The sequence below is a fragment of the Nyctereutes procyonoides genome, unplaced genomic scaffold (assembly GCF_905146905.1).
Source record: "Nyctereutes procyonoides isolate TBG_1078 unplaced genomic scaffold, NYPRO_anot_genome, whole genome shotgun sequence".
NCBI classification, from domain to species: Eukaryota; Metazoa; Chordata; class Mammalia; order Carnivora; family Canidae; genus Nyctereutes; species Nyctereutes procyonoides.
The window spans coordinates 9,708,431-9,722,039 of NW_026575043.1; the positions used below are offsets into that span (position 1 = coordinate 9,708,431).

Consider the following 13,609-nt stretch of genomic DNA (forward strand, 5'->3'; position numbering starts at 1 on the left):
TCCCAGGACTACGTGGTGACCGTAACAGAAGAGCTCCTGGAGTTCCTGTCTGACGGAGCCCTGGCAATTGAGGTGTGGGGCCACCGCTGTGCTGGGAATGGCAGCTCCATGTGGGAAGTTGACTCTCTTCATGCGAAGACGAGAACGTTGCATGACAGGTTCGTACTTGGCTGGGCTGGATGCAGGGTCACAACTGGCACCAGGACAAAGGCTAAGGGGAGGAGTCCCCAGACCGGTCTCCTCCTTTGGGAAATGGGAAGGATAAAAGGAACTAGCAGGCATGGAAGACATTCAATGGCGAAAGGAAGGTCTTTTCAACAAACAGGACTAGAACAACTGCATATCTCCCTATAGACAAAACCTACTTAGATCTTGGCCTTTATGATACACAAAGCCTATTTTGAGATGGATCAGAACCTTCAGTGTGAAAGATAAAACTGTAAAGCTTACAGAAAAAAAACAGGATATTTTCCCTTTTTTTCCCCCTTTTATAGAACAACATTTATACTCCAGATCCAGCTACCAAGGAGTACCTGTTGTGCTGTGGGTAGTGGCTATAGATGCCAGGCTGCTCTGGCTTCCCACCCTCTGTTCCATGATGGGGGTGGTGGTCAAAGAGGCTTTGGGGGCCACAGTGCTCACGTGGTGAGACACAGACTTCTTAGGGCCAGTCTCATCATGTGGGTCCCTGGGAAGCACAATCTTCACTTTGAGGCCCAGCTCACCCCATCTGAGCTGCACATGGCACACTGCAGTGTCACATAGCAGTTGACAGGGTCCCCATGGAGAGTCAGCAGGCCATCCACAAACTTCATGGATGTAGCCCTCTGTCCTGGGAGTTTCCTAGATACCACAACCTCACTGTTCTTTGGCCCCACTCTCCACGATGGACCATGGCACACCATTGCAGGCCCTCCACACAGCAAGGCCTCCTGGGAGCTGATCATGCAGAGACTCTGCCTGGGTCATAGCACACAGACTTCCCATGGCCACCCTTCCAGCATAAAGCTCTCCACTGCCCTCAGGGAAGCCAAACCACTGCTGAACCACTGCGGTCAATTCTCAGATCCACCAGCCCTTTTCGACAAAAATATCGTGCATCCTGGTGGCCAAGATAATAATTTTTGTTCTGGTTGTGTAACTTGCACCTCAACTCCAGAGTAGCCATCTTCAGCCAGCTCCTGAATGAGAAACTCATTCAATTCAGCTTTGAAGGTACCTTGGGCCCCTACTCCCTCTTCTTGGAAATTTGCCCCAACATATTGCCCCGCAAGAGACCTTCTTATAAAGTTGATCCTCTGCCTCTTCTGTGATCCAGCAATCCACTTCTAAGTATCTCCGCAAGAAAAATGAAAACATAAGTCTGTAAATAGACTTGTTCACAAATGTTCTTGGCAGTTCTTTTTGTAATATCCCCAAACTGCCAACAGCCCAAAGGTGTGAGAACGTTTGATAAGCCAATTGTACCACTAGTCACGTAATAGGATATTACTCAGCTCTAATAACAAGGAAAAGGACTATGGCTCCTCATTTGAATGAATCGCAAAAACATGATGCTAAACCAAAGAAGCCAGACCTAAAAGAGCGTACTATCATTCCCTTTCTGTGAATTTCTAGAACAGGCAGAACTAATCTCTGGTTATATGGCTGCTGTGGGATGCTGTGGATATTGAATGGGAAGGCCATGAGCAAACTTTCAGAGGCAGATGGTGGGGGTCCTTACAGAGGTGTGTGCATTTTCACAATTCATCAAACTCTGTGCTTGATATCTGGACATTTCACTGAATATAAGTTATATACCTCAATAAAATAAATACAAAAGATGTATACCATATGGTTGTTTTGAGAGGTAGATAAGAAAATCTACAGGACACACATAGCATGATGCCCAGCCCATAGTAAGTGCCCAGTGGATAGTGGTTCATTCTTACTTCTCATAATGTCCCTGGACGGTGACACTTGTTCATTGGAATGTGTTTTCACAGGTGGAATGAGGTAACACGAAGAATAGAAATGTGGATCTCCATATTGGAGTTGAATGAGCTAGGGGAGTACTCTGCGGTGGAGCTTCACCAGGCAAAAGATGTTAATACGGGAGGCATCTTTCAACTCAGACAGGTACTGGGCTTGCTTTTGCTTGTTGGGTGTTTTCTTTGGGTCCCACGCTTACACACTGTTTTTGGGAGTTCCCCAATTATGTGCCTCTGTATTCCCTGATTCTCTTCCCTTTCTTTACCCTCTTCCCACACTCTGCCATTCCCATTCCTGGCGCTCATTGGTGCATCATGCCCCCTGCCCCACCCCCACCTCTACAGGGTCATTCCCGGAGGGTGCAGGTCACTGTGAAACCTGTACAGCATTCAGGGACCCTGCCACTCATGGTCGAGGCCATCTTGTCTGTCTCCATTGGCTGCGTCACCGCCAGGTCCACCAAACTGCAAAGAGGGCTGGACAGTTACCAGGTAAGACGAACAGATTTGAAATAGTATGTAACGAGGCTTGGCTAATGCAAAGTTAAGGCAGCAGTGATCTTGATGGAAACCTTTGGGGAATATGACAACTCCTTTTCTTGACCTTGTATCTGCACCTCTCCCTTCAAATTTCCATCTGTTGCCTTTTTACTGGATTTTAAATACTATACCAGCTTAGTGTCCAGTAATAATAATTGTAATTGTAAACATACATATGAATGCTATGTTCCTCATTTACTTTACATAGATTTCATTTTCTGTCTCGCTCCAGTTATGTTGGATATTTAAGGCCACTTGTTAACTGGCCTGGTCCACTTTTATTAATACAAAATTGCCCCCATACACTGGCATAATTAAGCAGGTCTTTGAAAGCTTTTCTTTCTTTGTTTCTTTCTTTTTTTTAATTAGAAGTTGTCCTCACGATCATTTTTGCCCATTAAATCCTTTTTTACTAATTCTTCTGTTCTCATTTTTAAAAATTGACCGTGATAGGGCACCTGGCTGGCCCAGTTGGAGGAACATCCGACTCTTGATCTGGGGGTTCTGAGTTTGAGCCCCACGTCGGGTGTAGAGATTATTTTTTAAATAAATAAACAAGTATTTTTTTAATAAGCAAGTATTTATAAAAAGTAAAAGATGAAAGGATCTAAGTAAGAATTGATCTTCATATTACCAGTCACAGCTCTTTATCACTCTGTGAGAATAAACTTTAAGATTAGGAACTTGTGGGGATCCCTGGGTGGCTCAGTGGTTTAGTGCCTGCCTTCCGCCCAGGGCATGATCCTGGAGTCCCGGGATTAAGTCCCACATCGGGCTTCATGCATGGAGCCTGCTTCTCTCTCTGCCTGTGTCTCTGCCCCCCCCCCTCTCTCATGAATAAATAAAATAAAATCTTTAAAAAAAAAAAAAAGATTAGGAACTTGTCGGCAGTGGCCAGGAAGAAGGCATGTACTTTTGCTCAGTCCCTAGTTTACTGTCAGGTATGAATTAGGGACTGGGAAAATCAGCCCATTGAATTCTGGCTCCCTCACTGCACATGAGAGAGAGAGCTCTCCCTGCTGTGACAGGAGGAAATGTTTCTTTGTGGAGTCTGCATGGAAGCCCAGCCTGTCTTGAGAATGATTCATCTTCTGTCTCAGTTTCCTTGGGCTCCCTGGCATTCAGGCAAAGACAGCATTCAGGCAGAGACTGCTCTGAAAGCAAGAAGGAGCATTGGCTTGGCCTATGAGGCCTTAAGAAGGCATAATTTTGTCAAATACCGCCTTCTCTGTCTCAGGCCAAAATCGCCCCTGGTTCCCAGAGCCAGGGAGAGTATGAAGGAAGGTATGAGGACAGTCTGCTATTTTGGGGCAGCCTTCTCACCCAGATTTTTCCTCATGTGTAGGATAGGAAATTGGGTTGTATGGATTCTTATCCCAGTTGAGTCCCTCACTCGGCCTTCAACTTTGGGGGTGGCTACAGGGCCTGGAAGAAAGATCACCAGCCTGGAACCAGGGGGCCTGGATTCTTTTTTTTTTTTTTTTTTTTTAAGATTTTATTTATTTATTCATGAGAGACACAGAGAGAAAGGCAGAGACATAGGCAGAGGGAGAAGCAGGCTCTCTGCAGGGAGCCCAATGTGGTACTCAAGCTCAGGACCTTGGGATCCTGCCCTGAGCTGAAGGCAGATGCTCAACCACTGAGCCACCCAGGCACCCCAAGACCTGGATTCTCAAGTGTAGCACAGCCTTTCTGGTTACCTTGTTGGGATCATGCAAACCTCAATTCCCCTTCTCTCTTCTCCAGAATGATGAAGTAAGCTGAATAATTCCCTGAGATCCCAGTCTATACTAAAATTTTGTGGCTTAATAAACTTTGAATTTCCATCCTTAATCATGACCTATGAAACAGGTATCATCAGCTGACTACATATTCCCATTTTAGGAACCTTACAAAGATTGATTATATGCACTTTTAAAACCACTCTCCTCCTGAGTTAAAACTGATTTTTGAGGGAATCCTGGATGGCTCAGCGGTTTGGCACCTGCCTTTGGCCCAGGGCGCGATCCTGGAGTTCCGGGATCGAGTCCCGCATCGGGCTCACGGCGTGGAGCCTGCTTCTCCCTCTGCTTGTGTCTCTGCCTCTCTCTCTCTCTCTCTCTCTCTCTCTCTCTATATATATATATATATATATATATATATATATATATGTCTATTGTGAATAAATAAATAAAAATCTTAAAAAAAAACTGATTTTTGTCAAAATTTGAGCATTACTTCAATATTAGGTATGCATTTAATAAGTTAGTTATTCAAATGATAGTAGTGGTTTCCAAACTAAAACAAAAGTTCATATTTGAAATCTATGCAGAAAGTAAGTTTCACTGTATTTTTAAAGCACTTTTTTTTAAAAGCAGTATATTTACGTATGAGAGTAATGTAATTATATTTTTAAAGCATTTGGGGAACAAAAACAGTTTGTCTTTTTACTACTAGACCATTTCACTGCATGTTTGAGTATTACCCCTCCAATAACCATATAAAAAAAAGACGATTGTTACGTGGGCCAGCATTCCTTTTGAATAGAACTCGCCACTGTATAGATGGTTATTCCCTACAAATAGGAGTTTCTCTATTCTTATGTCTGAGGAAAATAGTCCCAACTAAATCCTTTTATTTTCAACATGGTGATTTTGTTTTGCCAAATGTTTTTGTCAAAATGGTTATTTTATTACAGTTATTGCAAACTCTTGCCATGGGTTTAAGACAGTTCTGATTTTTCTCAACTGATTGGTGTGATGCTAGTATAACCAGTAGTGGATAACAGTAGGTCCATATATTCAACATGGCGGGCTGTGTTCTTGTGGCAGTAGTACAAGGCACCACCTTGTCTGTGAATAGCCTGAGGCTCCCAGTGGGCTTTCACTTGTGATGATTTCTTCCTTGCATGTGGTGTAGTGCAGGGAGGAGGACGCCAAGTGGAGAGACTCACAACCTGGCTTCCAGTCCTGACTCTACCACCACTGTGTGATCATTTAATTCTCCAGGAGCCCTGGCTTGCCTCATGGCTAAGCTAAGACGTTGAACAATAGAGTCTAGTTTTGCCATTTTGTCTAAATCCATTCCAAAACTCAGATAGCCCACCTAGGAATGCATACCCACCCTTCACATAACAATAGGGTAAGGCCTGGCCCAATGATGTTGATTCCTAGTCCCATCTAAGAGAGTTCTTGTTTTTTAAATGACTGCTTTCTTTATTAAAAACATTAATGAAACAAAACTCAAACTCAAATTCTTTTTTTTTTTTTCAAACTCAAATTCTTAATTATAGTCAAGTGAATTAAATCCACTAAGCCTTTCTCACAATTCACTTAAATGTTTTATTATACTGGTGTTATGTGGTTATGTGTGCTGTCCATTATAATGTGAGTGTTATGCTTAAAGAATTATTTGTGTGCTGTTTGAGAAACAAAATGCATGTCCTTTGTGTTTATTTTTTTCCTACCAGAGAGATGATGAGGATGGTGATGATATGGATAGTTATCAGGTATCACTGCTGCTGTCATTCTGTGGCATGGGGCACAGCTACTGCTAATTGCCAGCATCTGCAAAGCAGAGGGCAGGGAGGAGGAAGGAGGACCATCGAGGAAGAATACGCAATTTTTCCCTCGCTCTGGACTTGCTTTAAACATAATCGGGGATACAATACTCTTTCTATAGATTTCTCTGTCCGTTCAAAATTTGTGATCAAATACTGCACTGCTGCTGTGTCATCTTGAATTACCTTGTAAAGACTTTCTTCTTTTTTTTTTTTTTGTAAAGACTTTCTAAGCAAGACCATTATTGCTCTATTAAAGTAATGATTTTAAAAATCGTGCAACTATCCATCCATAATCCTTAAGTAGAATTTTGTCTTTTCTATGCAAAACTGCACTTAGCTCCTCAGCCAAGAGAGTAGTATTGTTCTAATACACTGTTTTAGTTTAAAAGTCTCTTGCTGGATAGGAAATTGAAAACATTTCATGCACGTTGCTTAGCTGTGGTTAGCCAGTTTCCTTCTCGCATTAGGACCAAGCTTAATTATCCGTAACTTGGAGAATTTAAATCTCAGCTTTTTCTTTCGGGAAATTTAGAAAAAAAAAATGCAACTGCAAACTTGTATCTAGTCAGCACTGGCTGGCCTGCTGCCATGGAATGTGGAATAAAAGGAACAGGCAAGGCAGCAAATCCGGGTGAAGTGTTCTGGGTTCCGTCCCCAGGCTTTGTAATGATTCTCCAGTTTTCCGAGGGTGCTTTCCTGCCTGGAAACCGTGGGTACATTGTAGATAAAACCTCAGAAGTCCTCTGCTGTCTGCTCTTGATGTCTTCAGGGTTAGACTGGAATTAGGCAAGTCAGAGAGTGTTTTGAGTAGAATTGATGGGTTTCTTTCCCTCATACCTTTACTAAGAAAGAAAACAAGCAAACAAAAACTTCAGGGGAAATGCCAGTCTCCCCTTGGATCTCAGCAATGCCATTAACTAACGTCCTGCCGCTGTGTGTGCGCTTCCTGCCGCGTGGTTCACGGTGAAGTCCCAACAGCTGCTTCTGGGAGTTCTTAAAGCATGGCTGACTGCATGTTGGGTGTTTGCATGGGTGATTTTTGGTGAGCCTTATGGTAGAGGTTGGAGGTAAAATCTTTACAGCAAGTTTGAAAGGTTCTCTGCTGATCTGTTCTTTGCATTTTAGAAAATACATGTTTTGAGGCCATTGAACGATAAACTGTAAAATGCCTGTGTTTTTGTGTTTTGTTTTTTTTTTTTTCCATTCCATTTGCTTTTCCATGGTTTGGGCTCTGTTCATGATGTCCTTCTGCTTGGAATCACACATCCTTCAAATGAATAGCTCAATTTAAATACACACACACACACGATGTAAGAATCATCCCAACAGCTGGCGTAGTTTGAGCTTCTCTTGCTTTTAAGTATAATTATCCTTTTGGAAATCCAGGGGCTCTGATTTCTGAGTAATGGGTTCCTCAATCAGCATGCTGTGTTTCTGAGGTCTCTGCTTTCTTGCATATTAATCACACAGCAATGTTCAATGGCCTTTCCTAATGAAAACCCTCCTGATCAATGTAAACATCTTTGTTAAAAAAAAAAAAATAGTCGTCTGTGTATTCTACAGGAAAATGTTTTCCCTCCCTGATGTCAGGAAGAAGACTTAAACTGTGTGAGAGAGAGGTGGTCTGATGCACTCATCAAACGACGAGAGTACTTAGATGAACAGATTAAAAAAGTCAGCAATAAAAAAGGTATGTGAGGGGCACCTGGGTGGCTCAGGGGTTGAGCATCTGCCTTTGGCTCGGGTCGTGATCCTGGGGTCCTGGGATCAAGTCTCACGTTGGGCTCCCTGCAGGGAACCTACTTCTCCCTCTGCCTATGTCTCTGCTTCTCTCTGTGTGTCTCTCATGAATAAATAAATTAAAACCTTAAAAAATAAATTTTAAAAAAGCTATGTGGAATTAAACTCCCTCCTGGGAGGTAGCCCTTTCACTCCTAGACAGTGGTGGCAGGTTTTCTTCCCTCAGTTGGACAATAACATATGAGTGTTTTGACCATCTTAGTAACAATTACAGATAGTAGCAAACCCTTTTGTACAGTGTGGGATCTGAAAGTAATAAGTATTCATGAGCCTGTCCTGTGAACTGTGACAATAAACATTAAACTCCCATTTAGTTGTGATGAATGCAAATGCAGTATCTCTGGGTTCTGATCTCATTATAAGGCGTTCCAGGCCCAGAACCCGAGGCTGACAGCAGCTGGGGGGAGGTCCCTTCTGAAACCACAGCACTTGTAGGTCAGCGCCTGGCTCCTGTTGGGCGGTAGCCATGCACTCAGTGCGGGTGAGTCTGAAGCTGGCCTGCAGCTCCCACGGCCACTCAACTCTAGGGATGCAGTTTGCTTCTGCTGGTAGCAGCTGCTAGAGTTCCAGGGTACAGCTGTGTTCTTAGAACCCTTGGTCTCTCATCCTGACTATGATCCATTCATTGTGGTTGGTTCTGCACCAAAGGACACGTTATGAATGTTAATCCGTTCTAGGTAGAAGTTAGCACAGGGGTCCCCCTCAGTAAATCCCTGTGGCTCAGCGTTCTTGGTGTCAGTTTGTGGATGTGCTCAGCTTTGCTCATGGAAACTCACTTTGACTCTCCCCAGATAGCTCCAGGGTTTAACTATGAATCAGACAGTTTGCAAACATGTTAAATAAAATCTCTTCTGTCAGGAGCATAAAAGACAAAGTTAGTTTTACAGAATATGGTATGTGGTGTGTTTTAAACCTCTGTAAAGTGGTGTATACACATAAAGCAAGGCAACATTCATCATTTCATTGGATCTTTCCCAACAAGTGTGTAAAGTAGACATGACTTGTATTATCCCTGTTTGACTACTAGGAAACCCAGACTCGTCAGTCTGTTGAGTAACTTCCGCAAGAGTATAGAACCAGGAAAAATAACCTGTGTTCTCCTCCCTGTCCCAGTGCTCTTTCCGTGTCCTTTCCTTGAAAGTCCACTGAGTGTCCCAGACTCACCAACCTTGTCTGGGTGCTCAGGCTGGAACATCGAAGCCTCATCTCCTTTTTTTAAACATCATGGATGTTTGAGCCACTTGGGGATGTCACCAAGTGAAAACCTATTTGTTTTATTTTAAATTTGGAAATTGTCTTTTCCCCCATATTGCTGCTCATCCAGTCATTTTGTCCTGCAGAGAAGACGGAGGACGACATGGAGCGGGAAGCCCGGCTTGTGGAGCAGTGGGTGGGGCTCACTGAGGAAAGAAACGCTGTGCTGGTGCCTGCACCGGGCAGCGGGGTCCCTGGGGCGCCTGCCCACTGGTGAGTGTCCTTTTGCCTACACAGGCTGGACAGGATGGTGCGGATGGCCTGTGCTGGTGTCCTGTGAGTGACTTTCCAGGACTGTCACAGTATATGCTAAGTGCCATGAGCTGCGTGGGGAGGGGCCACCCAGCTCTTGTGCAGCTGACTGGCTCTCCCAGGAAGCCAGCGAGCATCTATTTGTTACTATTTGTCCGGGAAGCAAATACCACACGTCTCAGTTTCTCCACATGAGCAGCTTGGACAGTTTTCTGATCTCCAGAAATTCTCTTATGTTGGCCTGAAAGAAGGGTGTTTCCAGAATCCATGTGAAGAGGGGAGAAAACATATTTTCTTATGAGCCCTCATGCCTGCTCAGTTTGGTCATAACATAGAGTCCGCTCTTGAGCACTAAATAACCATGGCCAGTCAAGTGATTGATCGGTCCATCCCGATGCAGATCAGAAACAGCATGGTCCCCTAGGCTCTGGACTCAAAATAGTTCTGGATTTAGTTTCCAGCTGTAGCTCTGTAAGTGTTAAATGTTGTTAACTTCTCTGAGGCTTTAGTCTTAATCTATGAATGGAGCTCCATTTTTGGTACTATTTTAAGGATTAGAGATATTGTATTAAAAACACCTTGCCCATGATCCCCATTTGTTAAGTGGTGACTACTCTTGCTGCATCTGATTCTCATTCTTATTGTAAGAATATATCTTAGGACGCCTGATGGCTCAGTGGTTGAGTGTCTGCCTTTGGCTCAGGTTGTGATCATGGGATCAAGTCCTATATCAGAATCCCTGCAGGGAGCCTACTTCTCCTTCAGCCTGTGTCTCTGCCTCTTTTTCTGTGTCTCTCATGAATAAATAAATAACATCTTAAAAAATATACATATGTCCTAGGCATTTAGGAGAAGTCTGATTCCTTTTGAACAGAGAATGTACATGCCCAGATAGTCTCTTTAGGGTAGGCATAGAAACATCAGCGGTGTTATTTGTGTCTATAACAATAAAGGGAAGTATAACGGATTTGATGGTATTATGAAACCAGAAAATCTGAATTTGCTGGCACGAAATTTGTAATCTGATGTTTCTCCCTGCAGATTGTCCCGCTATCCTGGAATCCTGCAGGGCACACATGCAGTCTGTCTGCCAGCCGCATGTTGCAGACAGCCACCTCATTCCCTGAGGCCCTGTCTAGACCGTCTCTCTCCTTACCCCAGTCACTTTCATTTGAGTCATTTCCAAACTTTAGATTGTCTCAACTGTTTGTAAGATGTGGAGTCCTCAGTCCTGTCCCTAGGTATTCTGATTCACAAGAGAAAGGATGGGTTCAGAACTTTTCATTTTCAGAGTCCCCACCCCTACCTCCCAGGTGTCTCAGATGCACAAAGGCCAGTTTTTGATAAAACACTGCTTTGGTCTTTTCATACACAACCCTTCCTCCTTTGATAGGCCCTTTGTCCTCTCCTCAGTGTTGTCTTCTTGTTTACTTTCTCTGGGTTCTGATCGTGTCCCCTGTCTCCAGTATTAACAGCATCCCTTCCCTTTTTCCCCCTCACTAGAACTATTTCTAGAAAGCCATTAAATAATCTATGTTTCACTTAGTTACATCTGATTCACATAACTGGTAGTTTTTTTGTGGAAGTCACATAATTCTCATGATATGTATTTACAGGGATGTCAAGAAATGTGCAAATATTTCATGAATAGAATTACTGCCTCCACATTGGTTCTCTTCTATGCCTCTATGTTTGATTAACATGATGTAACACACATATTTTGTGATGATTAAATTTTGTTATTAAATTTAGGGTCCCACCACCTGGAATGGAAACCCACATACCAGTTCTCTTCCTTGATTTGAACGGTAAGCAGACCGCAGGTTCCAGGGGCCCTCACATTTCATTTAGGTTTGTAATCTCTTCAGACCACCTGATTGTGATTCCTTAAATTACTTCTCTAATCACTCATATGTTGTATCTAGGTGACATTTGTAGTGCAAGCAAATGTATAAACCTTGACGTGTAGCATCACTAGGGAAAGAGAAGTGGATATTTAATCTTAGAAAGAGAGTTCTGAGAGTTAAGGAACTATACACACACACACACACACACACACACAAAACATTAAAACAGTTATGGTTGGAAGACTTAACGGACAGAGGTTCTGAATCTTCAGGCTTTGAAAGGGCCTAGGAATCTGCATTTCTGACTAGTGCCGTTTGCCCCCCCCCATAGTGCTGATGCCAGAACGTGATTACAGCGTAAACCCTCTCTTAAAAGTGGTTCTTTACTATAGCAATGGGATTGAGCCTGCGTGAACCAAGAATGATGGTTCTCAATGGATTTTAGTGGTAAAATCCATTTTCAAAATGAAGTCTTAAATGGAACCCTCTATGTAGAATACAAAGGCAGAATTGCGAAGTGGGGAGATGGGTGGGCTCAGGCAGGCTCATCTGCCTGGCCCCTGGTATCTCAAAACACAGCCTGGAAATCTGTCATTTGGAGGGAAGACCAGCCAATGACTTTGGCTCTTCATTGGCAGAATTGTTTAAAAGCCTAAAACTAGAATGTGTGCCTCGTGAAGTGGTGGGTTTCCTGTTATTGAAGGAATAAGAACAAATGTTGGATGACCACTTACAGAAATTTGTGACGGTTCCATCCCATATGGCGTAGGGCATTGGGGGAAGATGATCTTTGCATTTCTCCCAAGGGCTTAGAACTTTGATTCTAAATTGATCATTTAGCTTTACAAATGTCTAACCATGTGTAAGTTATGTAAGTGGGACACAAGCCTAACACCAAGTTACCACAAGGAATTGACCTTAAAAAGCAGTAAAGTGTCAGCTGTGTTTTTGTGGGGAAAATATTTGCTCCTGGACTAGTTATGGAATATATTTGTCCATGTTATTGGAGATTCACAGGGTACCTTTTTGGCTCTCGTAGTTGGTTCTATAAAGAAAAAACCTATCTTGAATATCAGAATCTGTATTTCAACTGTGGTATCAGGAAGGAAAGAAAAACATGAAATGCATTACACGTAAACTTCATCTGTGAAAAGCAGATTTAAAAATTTTCAGTGCTTGCTTTAAAAAATGACTTCTCCTCCCACTTGTCTTTCTGTGCCATGGACTTGGTCAGCGGATGACCTCAGTGCCAATGAGCAACTCGTGGGCCCCCACGCATCGGGCGTGAACTCCATCCTGCCCAAGGAGCACGGCAGCCAGTTCTTCTACTTGCCCATCATAAAGCACAGTGATGAGGAGGTACTTGACCACTAAGGTTCCATTCATGGGCTTCAGATTAGTGCACATGCCTACGGGCCTGTCTTCTCATTGAAGTGTTGTGATCTGCTTTGGGGGAAAGGGTTGGAAACATTAAGAAGTTGAGTGTGTTGTCACGCAGAAAAAGTGAGGAGATGTATGATTCTGCCGGGTTGCATTTCTTTTCTCACTCTCACATGCGATGTCAAAGTGCTGCCCCTGAGCCGTGTCTTTTCCCTGTCCCCAACCCTTCTCCTGTTCTTAGGTTTCAGCCACAGCCTCCTGGGACTCCTCAGTGCATGATTCCGTTCACCTGAATAGGGTCACGCCGCAGAACGAAAGGATTTACCTAATAGTGAAAACCACGGTCCAGCTCAGCCACCCGGCTGCTATGGAGTTAGTATTACGAAAACGGATTGCAGCCAATATTTACAACAAACAGGTAGTAACGGGGCCTGATTCTGCTCTTGTGCATGTGAGCTCGAAGTGTCTTCCTTCCCTCTATCACAAAATCGAGTTTTGTGGTGTTGATAGAGTGGATATGCAACACATAAGCCAAGTTACAGTCTTATCCTCATGCCCCCAGGTAATGGGGCATGAGGATAGCATAGGCAAATGTCACCCACCAAAGGGCTTTCCTCCTTGGCTGACTTGAGACCCATAATCCTAGGAGGCAGTAGACTGTGACATTTCAATATTTGAGAAAGGTTACATGCCAAGTCCAAGCAGGTTAGTGACGAAACAGGACAAGGAGCAGGCTCTAAACAAATCCCTGCTGCTTCCCCAGATCCCATCCCAGAGGTGCTGTTGGCAAAATTGACCCTCTCCAGTTTTTTTTCTGTGCAAGGATACATTGATTAAACCCTATCAAGATTATGGGGCATCTGAGTGGCATAATTGATGGAGTGTCCAATTCTCGATTTTGGCTCACATCATGATCTCATGGTTGTGAGATTGAGCCCAGGTCAGGCTCTGCGCTCCATGTGGAGTCTGCTTGAAATTCTTTCTCCTGGGGGATCCCTCGGTGGCTCAGCAGTTTGGCGCCTGCC

General features: G+C 43.6%; 1 protein-coding gene and 1 pseudogene across 6 annotated transcripts in view; one reads left to right on the top strand and one right to left on the bottom strand.

Moving 5' to 3' along the window:
- Nucleotides 1-13,609, top strand: part of KIF13A (kinesin family member 13A) — a 212,482-nt gene that overhangs the window by 179,520 nt on the left and 19,353 nt on the right. For 4 of the 6 annotated variants that reach the window (XM_055322478.1, XM_055322475.1, XM_055322477.1 and 1 more), the window contains 9 exons: nt 7-158; nt 1,986-2,118; nt 2,316-2,462; nt 5,959-5,997; nt 7,642-7,741; nt 9,192-9,318; nt 11,110-11,165; nt 12,439-12,563; nt 12,826-13,002. In XM_055322478.1, coding sequence (XP_055178453.1) covers nt 7-158; nt 1,986-2,118; nt 2,316-2,462; nt 5,959-5,997; nt 7,642-7,741; nt 9,192-9,318; nt 11,110-11,165; nt 12,439-12,563; nt 12,826-13,002 — 1,056 coding nt within the window. The remainder of the gene's footprint in view (nt 1-6; nt 159-1,985; nt 2,119-2,315; nt 2,463-5,958; nt 5,998-7,641; nt 7,742-9,191; nt 9,319-11,109; nt 11,166-12,438; nt 12,564-12,825; nt 13,003-13,609) is intronic. The other 2 variants (XM_055322476.1, XM_055322480.1) reach the window with 1 other exon arrangement.
- On the bottom strand, nt 489-1,261 carry LOC129507809 (40S ribosomal protein S3-like; annotated as a pseudogene).